General features: G+C 36.4%; 1 protein-coding gene across 6 annotated transcripts in view; it reads left to right on the plus strand.

The window, feature by feature from the left end:
* NKTR (natural killer cell triggering receptor) overlaps window positions 1-19,336 on the plus strand; it is a 51,027-nt gene that overhangs the window by 2,198 nt on the left and 29,493 nt on the right. For 5 of the 6 annotated variants that reach the window (XM_041734311.1, XM_041734312.1, XM_041734313.1 and 2 more), the window contains exons 3-4: window positions 18,016-18,090; window positions 18,914-19,021. In XM_041734311.1, coding sequence (XP_041590245.1) covers window positions 18,016-18,090; window positions 18,914-19,021 — 183 coding nt within the window. Of the gene's footprint in view, window positions 1-18,015; window positions 18,091-18,913; window positions 19,022-19,336 lie in introns of those variants that run through there. The other variant, XM_041734310.1, reaches the window with a different exon arrangement.

The raw sequence follows: 19,336 nt of genomic DNA on the forward strand, positions 1-19,336 counted from the left end.
TACTGTTCTAGGTTGAACCAGTTGAAATTGGCAATTTCATGTGGTTCAGTCTCATAATACTTCTAACACTTTCCAGTATATTATCTAAATGATATTTACTTGATTTTTACACAACTTTTAAGGATCACTGCAACTGAAGTGAGGTACCTCACTTTGTGGGATTTAACCATTAGTATGTCATTGAGTTCTTAGCCAAGTGATATTCTTGACTTCTTGTATTGCTAGTAATTAACATGAGTAGAAAGTAAAAGATTTTTTAGGAATGACCATACTGACTACATTAATGAGAGATCAAGAAGTACTGATAAAGATTGAGTTAACTACAACACAGTATGTATTCTTTTCCATTACTATCAATGGAAATTTTTTTTTTTAAGATTTTATTTATTTATTCATCAGAGAGAGAGAGAGAGGGAAGAGAGAGGCAGAGACACAGGCAGAGGGAGAAGCAGGCTCCATGCAGAGAGCCCAATATGGGACTCGATCCTGGGTCTCCAGGATCACGCTCTGGGCTGGAGGCAATGCTAAACCGCTGAGCCACCCGGGCTGCCCTCAATGGAAATTTGTATGTTTTATAGCAAGTTATCTAGGCTTTTGAATTATAAAATGAGTATAAGTACATATTAGAAGGGGAAGAGTCTTTATATATGTCTTTTTCTCTGTGAATACAATTAATTGGTTCCTATTTGAAATAATTCCAGGACTATACTTTGGAATTTTTTTCAGAAGGTTTTTTTACTAAGATTTTCATTTCTTTAATAATTGCAGAACTGTTCACGTTCTGATGAGTTTATCCATGGGATTTGTAGTGATAGCTCCTCTTTCATTCCTGATACTGATAATCTGTGCCCTTTGTCATTTTTCCTTGGTTTATCATTATATTTATTATTGTGTCAAAATTTTGGTTTTGTTGATTTTTCCCCCCATTCCAGTTTTAATGATTTCTGCCCTTTATTTCCTTTCTGATGCTCACTTTGGCTTACTTTGCTCTTTTTCTAGTTTCTTTAAGTGGAAATTTGGATTGTTGACTTGAGACCCTTTTCCAATATAAGGATTTAGTGCTATAAATTTCTCTCTATATGAAGGACCCCACAAATTTTGACAGATTGCTCATTTTCTTTCAGTTTGAAATTTTTTTTTTTTTAAGATTGTATTTTTTTACTCTTGAAAGACACACACACACACACACAGAGGCAGAGACACAGGCAGAGGGAGAAGCAGGCTTCCATTTGCGGAGCCGGATGTGGGACTTGATCCCAGGACCCCAGTGCCTTGAGCCGAAGGCAGACACTCAGCTGCCGAGCCACCAAGGTGACCCATCAGTTCAAAATATTTTCTAATGTCCCTTGAGGCTTAGTCTTTGCCTCATGAATTATTGAGAAATGTTTTAATTTCTAAGTACTTGGATATTTGCAGTTGTCTTTCTGTTAATGATTTCTACTTTAATTCCATTGTGGTCAAAGAACATACTTTGTATGATCTCAGTTCTAAAATTAAGGTTTGATATGTTCTATTTTAGTGAATTTCCCATGTACACTTGAAAAGAATGTATATTCTGCTGCTTGTGTGTAGAGTGTTCTATAAATGTCAATTTGAGTCAGCTGGCTAATAGTATTGTTGTTCTAGATCCTGGCTGATTTTCTGTCTCCTTGTTCAGTTGTTTACCAAGGAAGGAGTATTGAAGTCTCCATCGATAATTGTGGATTTAATTCTTCTTTTTTCAGTTCTATTTGTTTTTACTTTGAGACACTGTTGTTAGGTGGATGCATGCGCATTTAGGATTGTTATGAATTGACCCTTTTATCATTATGTAATGACCTTTGTTATTCCTGGTAATTTTCCTTGCTTTGAAGCCTACTTTGGTATAAACACCACTGATTCATTTTTTTTGTTAGTGTTTATGTGATATGTCATTTTTCTATCCTTTTATTTTTAACCTATTTTTAAGGTGGGTTTCTTGGGGTGCCTGGCTAGCTCGGTTGGTGGAACATGTGGCTCTTGGTCTTAGGATTGTGAGTTCAAGTCTCATGTTGGATGTAGAGATTACTTTAAAAAATATGTGGGGCACGTGGGTGGCTCAGTCAGTTGGGTATCTGACTCTTGATCTCACCTAAGGTCATGATCTCAGGGTTGTGAGCTTAAGCTCTCTGTGGGGTTCTGCACTCTGTTTGGAGCCTGCTTGGGATTCTCTGTCTCCCTCTCCCCTGAAAACTAAATAAAGTGGGTTTTTTTTATAGACAGTTAATCAGTGGATCTTACTTTTTTAACCCATTGTCACAATCTGTTTCTTAATCAGTATATTTAGACTATTTACACTTAATGCAATTGTTTGAATTTGTCTAATATTTGTTTTGCTTCCTCTGTTTTCTTGCATTTTAGACTATTTGAATATTTGTAGTATTTTAAATTTTTTAATTTTTTGATGAACCTCTATTTTCTTTTTTTAAAGGTTTTTTATTTATTTTATTTATTCATGAGAGACACACAGGCAGAGGGAGAAACAGGCTCTCTGCCGGGAGCCTGATGTGGGACTTGATCCTGGGACCCTAGGATCACACCCTGGGCCAAAGACAGGTACTAAACCGCTGAGCCACCCAGGCATCCCCTCTCTATAGTTTTTTAAGTGGTTACTCTAGAGATTACAATATATATATTTGGCTTTTCATGGTGTATTTAGAATTAATTTACCATTTCAGGTAAAGTGTTGAAACCATCCCACTATATAATATTCCTTTTACCTTTCACCTTATGTTGTATTGATTACATCTACAAACATTGAAAGTCTTTGCTTTCAAACATCACACTTAGCAGCCTGAAAGAAAAATATTCTCATTATTTATTCACATGTTTATTACATTTCTGTTGCTATTCATTTCTGAAGTCTCAGGTTTAAGACTGGTCAGTTGGTTTCTGATAAGAAATCCGGAGTCATTCAAATTATTGTTGCCCATATGTAATGTGTTCTGTTCTTGTCTGACTGCTTTTGAGATGTTTACTTTGTCTTTAGATTTCAGCAGTTTTATTGTGATGGGTCCGGGTGTGAATTTCTTTGGTGTATTCTCTTTGGGGTTTAATAATCTTGAATCTCTGTCTTTAGCCAAATTTAAGACATCTTCAGCTACTGTTTCTTCAAATAGGTTTTTGTCCAACACTCTTTTTCCTCTCTTTTTGGGACTTTGATGACACAAATATCAGACCTTTTGACATTACCTCACAAGTCTGAGGCTTTGTTCAATTTTTTTTTTTTCAGGTTTTCTGTTTTTCACATTGGATAATTTCTATTAAGTCTTCAAGTTCATTGACTTTTTCCCTCTGTCATCTCCATTGTACTGTTGAACCTACCTAGTGAATTTTTAATTTTGACCATGTTATTTTTTGTTTTGTTTTGTTTTAAAATTTCCTTGTGGCTTTGCTTGAGATTTTCTGTTTTTCCATTCATTTTAAGAGTATTTGTACTTAACGTAATATGATTATAATAGCTGCTTAAAAGTCTTTGCCTAACACATTTCCAGCATCTGTATTATCACAGAGTTGCTGTTTTTGTCTTTTCCCTTGTGGAGTATGAGATTTTTTGTCATTCTTTAAATGTTGATAAATGTTGAATCATATCCTGGACATTTTGTGTATTTTGTTACATGACTGGGTCAAGTTTAAATCCTATGGAGAATGTTCACTGTTGTTGTTGGTGATGATGATGATGATGATGATGATGATGATAATGATAATGATATCATTGTAGCAGGCAGTCAGCCTGGTTAGGTGCAACTGGAACTACCTTGGGCTGTTTAGAATCCGATCCACATATATATAAGCCCATCCACACATGGATGAGCTCTGGAGTTCATACTTCGTGAGATTGTTTTCTTTTCTTTCCTTTTTTTTTTAAATATTTTATTTATTTATTCATGAGAGACACAGACACAAGCAGAGGGAGAAGCAGGCTCCATGCAGGGAGCCCGACGCAGGACCCGATCCTGGTACTCCAGGATCACGACCTGAGCCAAAGGCAAATGCTCAACCACTGAGCCACCCAGGTGCCTATGACATTGTTTTCTTGAGGAAGCTTCCTCTTGAAGATTTCCCCATACATTCTGGCCCTTAGGGACTCCCCCCTTTTTTTTTTTTTTTTTTTTTTTTGTCATCTGGCCAGAAAGCCAGGGTTTTAGTTTCCTCACTCTGCCATGTGCTTCTTAATAACTATGTCTGTCTGTCTCTGAGGCCAAGTGGCAAGAGAATAGAGTGTAAAAGAGCAGCAGGGATTCTTCTTGTGCTGTTGGGAGCACAATTTCTCTAGTCAGAAAGATTCTTTGCCTCCTTAGAAGTTTTACGTGCTTGCCTGGTTACGCCTGTTCTTGCTGCCATCTGTGGAGTTGCCTAGAAGCTAGAATGAGAGAGAATGGAAAAACAGAAAGAAAATGAGATTTTCCTCATTAACTATAATCTGTAGGGGTCCCTAGAAATAGAGGGCTTTCCTCAGAGCTCTTTCTGTACCCAGAATGCAGTTCTGGGTTTCAGATTGCTTTTGATTCCAATCCCTGAGATAATTGGGAATTCATTACCAATTAAGTGGGCTTTTTTAGTCCTTAGATAATTTTTTCCATGCTTTCTGTCAAAGGTTTCTTAGTTGCATTCAGTGAGGATAGGGTGGAGTATATTATTCCACCTTGACTAAGCCTAGAATTCCTTATAAATTTCTAAAGATATGAACCTGCAGAAATTAGCCAGTCATTTTTTAATGATCTCTACAAATAAGTTTGTGTTTTTGAATGCATTAGCTTTTTGTATGAAATGTAATACCCACTTTGGAAGTGTGTGTGTGAAATCCTCATTGACAACTTCATTTTTCCGCCAGACTCACCCTTCTCTGATTAAATGTTAGTTCTCTGGAGTTAGTGAGAACCTCCCAGGGCAGGCATGAAATGGTAATCTTTGTTTTTCCCTCCTTTGGTGCCTCAAGAGCTTGCCTTTTCTTTGCCTTATCATTGCCTTATCATTCAGATCGTTGTACTAAGAAGTTGGAGCCCAAGGAACCAGGTTTTAGATATCTACCAGTAAAATGATTTAAGATTGGCCATTAGGGTTTTTTTTGTTTATTTGTTTAGTACGTGTCTGGGAGTCACCAGTAAGTTAGGTGAGGGCCATAGTTTGCCTTTGTCAAACCTTGTTACCAGGGTACACCAAAAGTCACATTTTGCTATACATAGACTAGCAACCAAGCACGTCCACACATAAGAAACAGCTAGTTCCCTAAGTTAGATAAAGTCACCATTCTGGTTTTTTCAGTGCCCTGAAGCACTTTTTATGTGAAAGATTCTTTCTCTTGATAAATTGTCATGCAAATGTGTGTCAGGCACTAGAATGCGCTAAACTTGTTGCTAGACTGGGGACTCTTTTGGTGGACCCAGTCTCAGGTTCTATACTATTGGATGACCCTCCAGATTCATTTGTCTGTTGATGCAAGGGTGTGGCAAGGGTGTGGAATATCTGCAAATATTTTTATCCTGTCTGTAAATCACTAATTCTGAACATCACTAATTTTCCAGTAAAATCCCATTTCCAACATTTATGTTGCTAATTATAGAACCTCCGGTAATGAGAGATAAAGACAGCCAGAGTATTCTTAGTAGCCACCTCTGAGGTGTGGCTTTTGATGATCACTTTTGGACAGTATTTCTTTCTGGTTAAGATATAATTTGAAAACTCATGATTCCTTTATATCAGGATGTTTATGTAAGGTGTTTCAAAGTAAATTATAGTTATAAGTATACTAAATTATAATAGTAAAATGGTGCAGGCCTTTTGTTTTCAAATTGCAAGATGGCTTTCATGAGGCTCCCGGGTGTCAAACACCCATTTGTTCACTTGCATTCTGTCAGTATGCAATGGTTTTCCACAGGTTACAGGACGTGTGATGACACAACAGATACAGTGCAGGAACAAGCAAGATAACTTGTCTTCTGCTACACCAGACATTAGTGAGATTTGCAAAAATGTAAAGTGATGACACATTATAACCTCTTGTTCATTTTCAAAAATAAAATTACTAAAAATATTTGTGTTAACATGAGTTTATTTTATGAAAATTGATGGTCTTAAAATTTCTCCATTTCAGTTTCTAATGTGCTAAATATCAATAGATACAACCCATATAAAAAATCTTTAAGATCTTCAGTAATTGCTGAGAATGTAGAAGTGTTCTGAGACCAAAGTTTGAGAACTGCTATTCTAGACACATGTTTCACAGAATGCAAGCACTGGGGTTTATCTACAGAGATTTTGAACTTTTGGTGTGGATATTATTTCGTATTTATATGAAGTTGAAAAATAAAATTAGTAAAAATCACCCATCTGTCCTTTACACAGAATCACCTATTTACATTTTATACCATTGCTCTCTCTTTTTCTCTCTGCACATGCAGTTTTTTCTGAAACATATGAGGGTAAGTTACCCACTTATGGCTCTTTACTCTTAAATACTTCAGTGTATTTTATTTAGCATATTAAGAATAGAGATATTTCTTACATAACCACAGTGTAGTTACCAACTTATAAATTTACTCTGATGTGATACTTTAATCTACCATCTCTGTATTCCTTCTATTTTTGTGATTGGGCCAAAAAGTCAATTATGCATTCTTTCTCTCATAGTACAAAATCTAGTCTAGCATCGGATATTACATTCTGTTGCAAATTTCACTTTATCCTCCAGTTTTACAGGGTTTTTTGATTTTTTTTTTCTTTTTTGATGTCTTTGATGACACTGTTATTTTAGAGGAATACAGTGCCCTTCCTCCTTTTTAAGTAGAACCTTAGTTTTTGTGTCTGTCAGAGGCTTGAAGTTTGTTTTCAAAAGTGATAACCAGGGTATTTTTTAAGAGGAGTGTTTGACTTTGGAATTTTTTCTTAATGTGGGCTTTTGAGCAGTATAAAACCCTGGCAATTCATCAAAATAGGTAGAAATGGGTATATAGTTGAAATTAGTGTTTTTATTTTATTGCTTAAGATTCACATGGATCTAAGAAACTGAATTGAAAAGTCACTGCTTGGGACTTTGGGCAAGCCACTTGACCTTTTGGTAGGAAGGAAATACTATCAGTTTTGTCTTAATGTGGCTCTAAAGATAGCATAGCAAAATTTGCTTATATTCAAAATTACCCTCTTTTTTTTTTCTTTTTTATTTTTTTGAAAATTTTTTATTGGAGTTTGATTTGCCAACATATAACACCCAGTGCTCATCCTGTCAAGTGCCCCCCTCAGTACCCCAAAATTACCCTTTAAACCTTAGATTCCTCACACTCAATTGAGAGTGCGGCACGTGGGGATCTGATAATACACTGAGAGAACAGGAGAAATGCATCTGCCACCTCAGCCTCCTCCCCTGGTCCTAAACTTGTGAATATAGTGACTGGATGCAGTGGTCTGCACTATTTAGATTATTTCTTCCCTTTTTATATACTCAGAAATTAAATAGGACTCCAGTCCTATTTAATACATGTATAGTAAGGTTGTAGGGAAGTCTATATATAGTAAGGTTGTAGGGAAGAATAATAAAATAATACAACTGGCTATATTACAGATTGTGTTTTTGTAACATGAATTTAAGGAGCATGGTGGTTCTTCTTCTTCTAATTTTTTAAGATTTTATTTATTCAAGGGAGACACAGAGAAGCAGAGAGACACAGGCAGAGGGAGAAGCAGGCTCCTCTCAGGAGCTTGATGCAGGATTCGATTCCCAGACCCCGGGATCATGCCCTGAGCCGAATGCAGACACTCAACCACTGAGCCACCCAGGCATCCCAAGCAGCACAGTTCTAATTAGCAGACTACTGTTTGTGTTGTAACAATCACATAACAGGGTAGGAGCTAGTTGTATATGAAGCAAGGGCAGTTGAGCGTCACCGCTATTCTGTTATTCTTGTCTGTCCTAACTAATCTGAAAAACCGCAAGAAGGATTATGCTAGTGATAGTGCTAGGAAAAGGAGACAAGTAGCATGTGTTCAGTTGTAGGATTTCCACAGTAATGTTGAATTTTTATTATATACTCTGGTAGCTAAAAACGTGCTTTATTAGTGATACTCCTAACAGAAATCATTCTTACTGCAACCTTAAATTCCCTTGTTCCCAAACTCCCGTTTTCCCATAGAAATAATTGTTTTTATATGTCATTTTTGATAATGCAGTTTCTTTAAATTCTTTCATGCTATTGGCAGAACAGACTATTATTTGTAAAAAACCTAACAGTATCTGACATAAATTTTTTTGTAAGTTGCTTTAAATATTGTACGTTCGTGAGCATGGGCACTGAGTCAAGTACGGGGCTTTCATATTGAGGTATTATTTAAGATAGGCCTCAAAGATTAGACCTTTTTGTTCACATTTTAGGAAAGAGCCTTTTTTCAGGTTTCTAAGCAAGAGGGCTTGGTGCAGTTTCTTTCCCCTTTTTTCCTTTATTCACTTATGTTTTTAGAAATTGGGCCTGAAGGGATGTCTGGGTGGCTCAGTGGTTGAGCGTCTTCCTTTGGCTCAGGGAGTGATCCCAGGGTCCAGGGATCAAGTCCTACATCAGGCTCCCTGTGAGGAGCCTGCTTCTCCCTCTGCCTGTGTCTTTGCCTCTCTCTGTGTGTGTTTCCATGAATAAATAAATAAAATCTTGGGCAGCCCGGGTGGCTCAGTGGTTTAGCACCACCTTCAGTCCAGGGCGTGATTCTGGAGACCCAGGATCCAGTCCCATGTCGGTCTCCCTGCTTGGAGGGCTTCTCTCTCTGCCTGTGTCTATGCCTCTCTGTGTCACTCATGAATAAATAAATAAAAATCTTAAAAAATAAATAAAATCTTAAAAAAAAAAAAAAAGAAAGCAAGAAATTGGACCTGAAGCATCCCAGTAACACCAGGCCTGATTGGATGGTTTTGAAGGCAGAAACATGGATTTTTATGGGGACTTTGAGAGGAGAAAGTTGACTCCATAGCACCTTCCTTTCCCTACCCTTTCTCTTCCTCAAAACTCCAAGTGAAATATACAATGATTTTTTTCCACCTTTCTACTTTTAACTTAATATGGCTATTCCTTGTCTGACTCCTGCCTCCTATCTGCACCCCCACATTGAATCTCTGTGCTTTTCTATTATTTTTCTACTTTTGTTGGTATTCATCTGTCATTGTTGTTGCCAAGGGAATTCTGACATTAGTGGTATGAGCTAGCTGTCCAGTACGATTCCTTACAGTTCTGTTTTGCACATCGTGTACCTAGTCTTAAAGCTTCCCAGAGTATATATTTCAACCTGAATCCTTGGTAGAACATAGCACTTACAAGATGGTCAGGTGTTCGGTAAACACTTTTCTTACTGAGAATAAAAGCAGATGGAAACTAAAAAGATTTCTTTAAATAGGCAGAAAAAAGTTCAGGCTACAAAAGGGCAGGACTTGGGTGACTGGCAAAGTTATCTAGAACTGAGGTAATGCTTTTTCAGAATTATCTCAGAAATTGCATTCAAAACCCCTAGATGTGAATGCCTTACTGTAAGCCTTGCTATAGTAGTCCCCTATTTTAGTTTCATTGTATTCCAAGAGATTGTGTCTTAAGCAGATTGCTATAGAATGAAATCTGAATTCCCGTGTCCATTCCTTAGACTTGTACAAATCAGTGAAGCCTTATTCTTAGTTAGGTGATTTGTATGAGAAGAGGGGCTGAGGGGATCCTTGGGTGGCTCAGCGGTTTAGCGCTGCCCTTGCCCTGGGGCATGATCCTGGAGTCCCGGGATCGAGTCCCACATTGGGCTCCTGGCATGGAGCCTGCTTCTCCCTCTGCCTGTGTCTTTGCCTCTCCCTCTCTCTCTGTGTCTATCACGAATAAATAAATAAATCTTAAAAAAATAAATAAATAAAAGTTAAACCTGCCTTATAATCCTGCTGTGCAGAGATAATCACAACTAATTTTCTCTGAACATTTTATCTTAATTCTATGTACTGGTTCATACACAATTTTTAAAAATAGTATATGCTACATGCTATCCTGATGCTGCCTTTTCCGTTAAATAGCACGTTCTTGATTTTTTCCCATTTCAATAAATTGAGCTTTATGTAATCAGATTTAGTGATTATATAGTTTACTGTCATATGAAAGTATGATGGTTGCTAAACATAAAGGCTAAATAATGGAAACAAATTTAAGACACAAGTTTTCTCTTACATGGCTCTCAGAGTCAGCAGATATCTAGGACCCAGGCTTTGTCTTGTTAATAACTGTCAAAGGGTGGGTGAAGCTCTTAACAGAAGTTTTCAAGTTGGATAAATACAGATAAAATAATGGGATTAGAAGAAATATTTTGCAACCCTCAGTATGATTGATTCAGCAAAGGATCATCAGTAGCCAAACCATTAGTGAAAAGTTTTTATAGAACATGGTATGAACTTAAAAATCAAAATATCATTCCTCTATTAATGTAAAAGTAAGGAGAAATACTTTTACAGCTGAGAATCTAGCTAATACTTAAAACAGACCAAGGGGGATCCCTGGGTGGCTCAGCGGTTTAGCACCTGCCTTCGGCCCAGGGCGTGATCCTGGAGTCCTGGGATCGAGTCCCACATCAGGCTCCTTGTATGGAGCCTGCTTCTCCCTCTGCCTGTGTGTCTGCCTGCCTGCCTGCCTGTCTGTCTGTCTCTGTCTCTCATGAATAAATAAATAAAATCTTAAAAAAAAAAAAAAAAAAGACCAAGGCACAACAACCAAATCAGTGCATAATCTGTGGTTAGATTCCAGGATTTGAAAAAGTATAGGTCAGTCAGCCTCTGACTCTTGGTTTAAGCTCTCAGGTCATGATGTCAGGGTCAGGACATCAAGCCCCATGTTAGGCTCCGTGCTCAGGGAATTGGCTTGGGATTCTCTCTCCCCCTTTGCCCCTCCCACCGTGTGTACTCTCTTCCCCTCCTCTCTCTCAAATAAATGTTAAAAAAATGAAAAGGGTATAAAGGCATTGTGGAACCAGTTGGGTAAATTTGAATATGGACTATGTATTAGACTGTGGTGTTAATCACTATTAACATGATGTGGTAATTGTATTGGGATTAGGTAGGGGGAATATCTTTGTCCTTTAGAAGTATATACAGAATATACTGTACTTGTCCCTTTAAATGACATTAGTGCCGTACTAATGTTCCACCATTAAACGTAATGCTGGCTATTGATTTGAAGGATGTCTGAGAATTTTTGTGTCTATGTTAAGGGATGAATGTTAATTAACTTCATTAAGTGGTCTTTTGATTTTCCTAAGAGTTCTTCCTTCACTTCAAAAAATTAACAGATTTCCTAATATTTATTTTTAAAAGATTTTATGTATTTATTTTAGAATGTGTGTGTATGTGCTTACAGGGGAACTGGCAGAGGAGGAGGGAGAGGTAGAGATAATATGAAGCAGACTCCAGTGAGCCAAATAGGGGCTAGATCTCATGACCCTGAAATCATGAGATCAGTTGCTAGCCAACTGAGCCACCCAGGTGCCCCAGATTTCCTAATATTTAATGTGTCTTTAAAAAACCGAGATTTATCTATAGGGTTTTGTTGTTTTTTTGTTTTGTTTAAGATTTTATTCAGGGTCGCCTGGGTGGCTCAGTGGTTAAGCATCTGCCTTCAGCTCAGGATGTGATCGAGGATTTCGGGATCCAGTCCTACGTCGGATCGGGCTCCTGCGTGGAGCCTGCTTCTCCCTTTGCTCTGTGTCTCTAAATAAAATCTTTTTTTTTTTAATTTCCTTTTTTTTTTTTTTTTTTTTTTTTTATTTGAGAGAGAGAGAGAGAGGCAGAGACACAGGCAGAGAGAGAAGCAGGCTCCATGCAGGGAGCCCGACGTGGGATTCGATCCCGGTCTCCAGGATCAGGCCCTGGGTTGAAGGCAGCGCTAAACTGCTGAGCCACCCAGGCTGCCCGTTATTTGTATTTTCTTGCTATTTGCTTTTCTTTGTTTTATATCTTTTTATTATGGGTTGCTCCACTACAGTGGTTTGGAAGATGTATAATATGTTTTTAGCTCTACAGGTGAATTACATGTTTAAGTATTCCTAAACTATATTTCCTCTACCTGTTGACTCCCACTATGAAATACCAGGAAGCGGACTTTTTCTAACCAGCTCAACCCCTTCTTGTTGGTTTTAATGTTACTGTGATATATTCATTAAGTGAATAAAGCAGAGTACAGTAGTGTACATAACATGCTACCTATTTTTTTTTTTTTTTTAAACCAAGGAACTGCTTATTTAGAATTGAGATATGGGACGCCTGGGTGGCTCAGCAGTTGAGCGTCTGCCTTTGGCTCAGGTCATGATCCCGGGATTGAGTCCCATATCAGGCTCCCTACAAGAAGCCTGCTTCTCCCTCTGCCTATGTCTGCCTCTCTCTGTGTGTCTCTTATGAATGAATAAATAAAATCTTTAAAAAATAAAAAATAAAAAAACTGAGATATAATTGACATATAACACCTTCTAGTTTCAGGTATACAGCATAATGATTTGGCATATGTGTTTATATTGCAAAGTGATGACTGCAAAGTCTTGTTAATATCCATCACTACACAGAGTTAAAATTTTTTTTCTTGTGATAACTTGAATTAAATTTTTTTCCTTGTAATAAGTTTTAAGATCGGGACATCTGAGTGGCTCAGTGGTTGGGTGTCTGCCTTTAGCTCAGGGTGTGATTCCGGGGTCCTGGGATCAAGTCCTACATCAGGCTCCCCACAGGGAGCCTGCTTCTCCCTCTGCCTGTGTCTCTGTCTCTCTGTGTCTCTAATGAATAAATAAATAAATAAATAAAATCTTAAAAAAAAACCCAACTTTTAAGATCTACTCTCAGCGAACTTATGCTATCCTTTTTAAACAAGAAAAATAAGACTATGTCACCATTTGCCTGTTTGGGGATGCCTGGGTGCCTCAGTGGTTGAGCACCTGCCTTCGGCTCAGGGTAAGATCCCAGGGTTCTGGGATTGAGTCTCACATCGGGCTCCCTGGAGGAGCCTGCTTCTCCCTCTGTGTCTCTGCCTCTCTCTGTGTGTCTCGAATGCATGAATGAATGAATGAATGAATAAAGCTTTTTTTTATTTTTATTTTTTAATTTTTTAAAGATTTTATTTATTTATTCATGAGAGAGACACAGAGAGAGGCAGAGACACAGGCAGAGGGAGAAGCAGGCTCCATGCAGGGAGCCTGATGTGGGACTCGATCCCGGGACTCCAGGATCACACCCTGGGCCAAAGGCAGGCGCTAAACCTCTGAGCCACCAGGGATCCCCTGAATAAAGCTTTTTAAAAAATATTTGCCTGTGTGTATGAAAAGACACTGGAGGCATACATATGAAATTAATGAAAGTGATTACCTGTTGACAGAAGTGGGAATAAGACTACTTACTTACTTTTTTCCACTGTTGAATTTTTGAATCATGAAAACGTTGCCATTCAAAAGAAAAAGAACATTTTTAGAAGGTTCCTGAAAATAATTTTAAAAATTACCAATACATCCTCTATTTCTCAATAGCTGTTAACATTTATTTTTTATTTTGTAACCATGGTTACCATAGTTATTTAGGTTTAATTCTGTGTTGTAATAGATTTAGTATGCTCAATGCCACTCTTTTCCTACTAGCCTTTTCTCATTAGTCCTTTGAGTAATATCTCAGGCTTATATTTAACTAGATTTTTGGGGATAAAATCTGATTATTACATTTCCTTTGCTATATATGGAATTCTTTGTTCACAGCATGTTAGTCCCTTTATGATGGTAGATAGCTGCTGTCTCCAGTTTCTCATGTAGAGTGTCAGAAATCTGCTTAATTTCTTTTTCCCTGTAGGTGACATGATTTTATTGCTTGGATGCTAGAAGGATTCTTTTCCTTTATACCTTTGAAAATAGCTCTTATTAAGCTATGTCATGATGTTATGCCACTTGTTATACTTTTCCTGTTATATAATGAATACTTTATATCTGTGTAACTAGGTATTTCTTCATTTATATTTTGTTAATCTTTGTCTTTATCTGAGTATTTATTTGCATACGTATTCTGTACCAGACATGATACAAGTCAGTGGGGATAAGGTGGTGAGTAAAACAGACATGGTCCCTATCCCTCTGCCCTCACACTCATCAGTTAGGCCTAGGATGGATATAAGTGCGTTTTGTTCATACCACTGGTGGCTCATCACATTGGTTAAGAATTTGTATCTGTCATTCCCAGCTAAGCTGTCAGCTCCCCAAAACAAGCAGTCTTACATACAGTTGCGCAACCTGACTCATGAGGAGGATCTCAGTTAAATGGGCAAGTGCCCTGATTTTGTAGAAATGGTGCACCCATTCCTTAATTTTCTCTTAGATTTTGCTCTCTGCCTACTGACTATGATGTGTTCATACCTTTGTTCTTATCCTCATTCCTTACTTGTAATGGTATATGTGATGTTCTTTACCCTGTGTAGAATGCCATTTCCTAAATTTTTTGTCTCAACCAGTGCTTACTTTTTCAACTACTGTATCTTTTTTGTCCATGATAAATGTCTCCTTTTCCACTACTGTACCTGTAATTCCACTGCAGCTGTTTCTGAGAACAAGAAATAATAATAAAGATGATGTTCAATTTTATCCAGATTCTCAGTACTTGCTGATTTTATTCCTGCCACCTAGTGGCCAGATCAGGATTACAACATGATGTAAGTAGGTCTTGGCTTTTACTGTCTGTAGCCAGTATTTAAAAATGTGTTGATATTACCTGAGTAAACTCAGTATTGTTCTCCTGTCTTGGCTATTTTTAAGGATCTGCATGTTGGAATGTTAGGACTAAAGTCAGAAGCCATTCCTGCTCATCATTTTTGTTCTTAATCATATATTTTTTGCCCTAAATGCTTACACAAAAGTTTCAGATTTTAGTTTTACATTTATAGGGCAGTGTATTTATTGGCATAGTGGTAGTTCGTTGGAAGAAATCGTAGTATATATAAAAGATAATATTATTGGCAATAATGACTAATAAAAATTACTAAATCCCACTAAAGTAAAGTAGTGTTAACAGTGTTCCTGAGATCTTACTCATTCGAAAGCAGCACCAGTTTCCAAAGAGGCATTGGCAGAGCATGTTAACTTATTACAGGAGACAGTAAACCATAGGCATTTTTACTATTGGGAAATGGGGTCATTTTTTTTCATTAGTTTGGGAGCCAGAGAATCTTCTCTTCAACACATTTATTCTGTCTTTTCCTTAAGTAGCTGTAGTTTACATTTTTCTTTTCAGTATGTTTTATAATCACAGTTAATGCCACTTTCACTTGAAAATAAGCAAACTACTGAGCTACACTGACTTATTTTTCTTTAAAGACTGTATACATCAGAATATTTTCTATTTTGATTTTCAAAAAAGTATGTTTTCTATAAGAGTGCAATTCAATTGAAAAACATTTGTTGAAAACCTGCCTATCTTGCTAATGACTTGGTTCAAGTTAATATTTGCTGGTGTGTATTCTATAGTGTTCAGGAGTTAATACTAGTATGCCTCTTTGTAGGTAGAAATCATCTAATCATCTTCTTGTGTTTTCCTTTTTTCTGATAGAACACTTTAGCTTTGCCTTTTGTTTCTAGACTCTTCAAATTGAACATATGCTGGCATTTTATTTTATTTTATTTTATTTTTTTATGCTGGCATTTTAAATTAAGACAGTCTCAACCAATATCTGAATGTCCATAGCCTTTCTCATGTCTTACAAGCCCGATTCGGTTCATCTGTTCTTTCTATGGATTTTTAGGTTATTTTTCTGTTTTTGGCAGTGTTTTTAACCTTGCACCAAGGTATTGAAGGCAAAACATTTGGTTTTCCGCTTTTTTCTTTACTCTTAACAACATAATGCCCTAAAGCACACAACACCTCTGTTCTAAACCCTGCTCCATGGGATTGAGAAGTCAATAGATTTTTTTTTTTTTTCTTCACCAAGTTAGAGAATAAGATACTGGAGGTGAGTGTTTTTTTTTAAAAACATCATTGTTGTGTAGTATCCCTCTCTGATTATTAGACCTGGAAATATAATCACATTTAACTGTTTTCACATGTGTTATACCACTAAGCAGGTTCATAATTCCTAATCATCTACAAAGAAGAAACTATAAACATTTGAAACTTTTACTGGCTTTCTTTTAGAGGCATTAAATGTTTTGGGGAAAAAAAAAGAAACTTGATATTGAAGTTACTATGGTCGTAAAAAGGCTAAATTTTCTATTGTTTTGATTATATCTTTTATCCTGAAAAGTAACCATTTTACAGGGGCCCTAAATATCTAAATATATTCTAGTCTGCAAAATTAGATGACTTTGAATTTGACACCGACCTAGCCAGCCATTTCCCAGGGACTTAGGAAGGTTGATGAAAGTACTTTTCCAAATAAATACAGAGTGGTTATATTACTGATATTACATGCATTTTTTAAAATTCTCATTTCCTGGGGTGCCTGGATTGCTCTTTCGGTTGGATGTCCGACTCTTCATTTCAGTTCAAGTCATGATCTCATGGGTTGCCTGCACTGGGCTCTACGCTCTGCTTGAGATTCACTCCCTCTCCTGTTGCACCCTGCGCCCCCCCCCCCCGCATGTGTGTACCCCACCCAGTAAAATAAATAAAATTTTTGAAATTTCAATTTCATATCTTTCTTCATTCCTTTAGATATAAAGATCAGCTAAGACATTTTGAAATTGCTTTAAAATTTGGCTCCATTGAAGCTATAGACAGTGTTGACCCAGGAGAGTCTTACACCATTATTCTACTTTTTATCCCTTAAGGATGTCTGTTAGTAGTAGCTTTGTAGCTTTGTTTTGTACTCAGGAACTAACTCACATGACCAAGAATAAATTCAATTCTTAGCAATAGAGAGTAAGTCAAGTCAATTTGTGTCTGTGCTGAAAGTGACTTAAATTTGGTACACAGTTAATTTTAATTTATAAGTTCCTTTGAGTAAATAAAAATGTTCATCCATAATGGAAAAGATTCTGTAGAATAAAGGGAAAGAGGACTCAGGGAAGTGATTGTAAATCAAAATATTATTTTTTACTTTATTGAGAGCCTTTCATGAGGTCTGCAGAGTCAAAACTACTTTTGTGATAATACAATTTGCTTGTTGCGCTCCTATTCACAAGTCAAGTTTTCCAGAGATTACACAATATGTAATGATGTTGCCACTCTGAAAGTTCTGGAATGTGTGCTTTTTATATTCTTGTGTTTTTAAAATTTTTTGAGTTTTAATTTATAACATAGTACATAGCAATAGATTTAACCTACATTGTAAAAGCTCAATAATTTTTAAGAGTTGGAAGGAGTCTTGAGACCAAAAAGTTGGTGAGGCACTTTTTTGTAGCGTAGTTCGATCACATGTGTAGGCTTACTCCTTAGCATCTTCTGTGTATTGTATATTTTTGTCTGTTTTGTGTGGTTTTGGCATTTTTAGGAACCATTACCTATTCTCTATGCTCTCTCAGGGAATAGAATGTGTTTTAGTTGGAGGTGACAATTCAGGAGGTTGGCTCTAAATAGTTCTTGCATAGAGGTAGAAAACAGAAAGCTAGATATAGAAGACCAGACTTTCTTCTAATAGTACAGGCCAGAATGACTGTCTTATGGTCTGATGTGCTCTTATCACTGGAGGGGCTTAATAATAGATTGGACAACTATTATTGAGAACATTCTAAAGCAGATTAATAGTATTCAGGTAGGGGACTGTACTAAAAGGGATATAATAATGCAAAGCCCCTTTACAAGACACTTAAAGTCCTACAGTTTTGGAGCTGAAACCACTTAGGCTGCCTCTGAATTCTAACACTGACAAATAGAGTGGTATTCTTGTCGGTTGGTATTAGTTAAATTTTTTCCTGTTAAGTCTTTTGAAAAATTGAAATAAATTACAAAATTGGACCTTTCAATTTGTTAATTCTACTTATTTTATTTCTCCCATGTAAAATGTGGCATATTTAATCATCTTGCTTACCTTTTTTTTCTAATGTGTTTTATTTCAGTTGGTCGCATTATGTTTCAGCTCTTCTCAGACATATGTCCAAAAACATGCAAAAACTTCCTTTGCCTATGCTCAGGTAAATGAACTATTAAATTATTTCCAATGAGAAGTTATGGCTTATGGTTTTATCTTGCTTAACAGAATAGTTAAATACTGAATATTTCTGATATTCTGAATATTTCTGAATACTCTATATTTTCTACTGAAAATATTCAGTAAAAAGTGATTGACTAGAAAATGAGTTTAGCCTGTGAAAAAATACTATTTTCATTGATAGGAAATCAGGGAAGCATTTCTTAAAAGGATAGGGAGAACAAAAGAAATGGTCTCAAAAGTAAATAAGAAAGTACTACTGTGTGTAATAAAGTCATCTCTAAACATTGTAGTTCATAAATTCTAAATTTCAGTGTTTTGAACAAATTTAGTTTTCTAGATTCACAAGAAATTTAGGATTAGAAGATAGGTAAAATATGATGCAGTTGTTCTTTGTTATCTGTAATGGGATTTGTATTTTTTAAAAGTAGAAAAAAATAGGAAGAACATCTGTGATGTTATTTCAAAATAACAAGTTTTTTTTAAATCCATGCTTTGATTCACTTACATACATATATGATCTTTGCACCACCAACTCCTTGATTGCCCTCTTTTACCGGAGTGATAACCATTTCTGGTCCTTTTTTCTCCTGTGGCATGATAGAGTCTGTACCACACAATTTAACATTTATATGTTGCTTGATATGTTTTTTAGTTTCTGTGTATGTTACCTCGTTGCCCTATGTTTTGTATCTTGTACAGTGCTAGAAAACAGGGATTTCACGAAGGACTAATTGGATGCTTTTTTCCACAGAAAGATGTTTGTAGCTAAATTTCATTTCTTTCTTTCTTTTTTTTTTTTCCAGGAGAGAAAGGCCTTGGGAAAACAACTGGAAAGAAGTTATGTTACAAAGGTTCTACATTCCATCGTGTGGTTAAAAACTTTATGATTCAGGGTGGGGACTTCAGCGAAGGTAGAGCTAAAAGTTATGCTTTGAGTAACTCCATCAATCAGTTTCTTAAGTATATCATTCTATTAATTATGAATATTGTGTCACATATTGTATAAATATTAAGTGGTCAATGGATAGATGTTGGATGAATGAATGTTGTGAAAGAATGTGTGAAAAGCAAAATACTAAGCCGTTTTACTTTGATTTTTGGACCTTTTGTTGTTTTGTTTTTATGTACTTTTAATAATATTAGAAATACTTGGTCAGTTCTCTTAAAATGAATGCCAGGTACTTTTGGATTATTTTTATTCTTCCTGAATTTTGTTAGTGTGATTA

This window comes from Vulpes lagopus, chromosome 19 (assembly GCF_018345385.1).
Source record: "Vulpes lagopus strain Blue_001 chromosome 19, ASM1834538v1, whole genome shotgun sequence".
Taxonomy (NCBI): Eukaryota; Metazoa; Chordata; class Mammalia; order Carnivora; family Canidae; genus Vulpes; species Vulpes lagopus.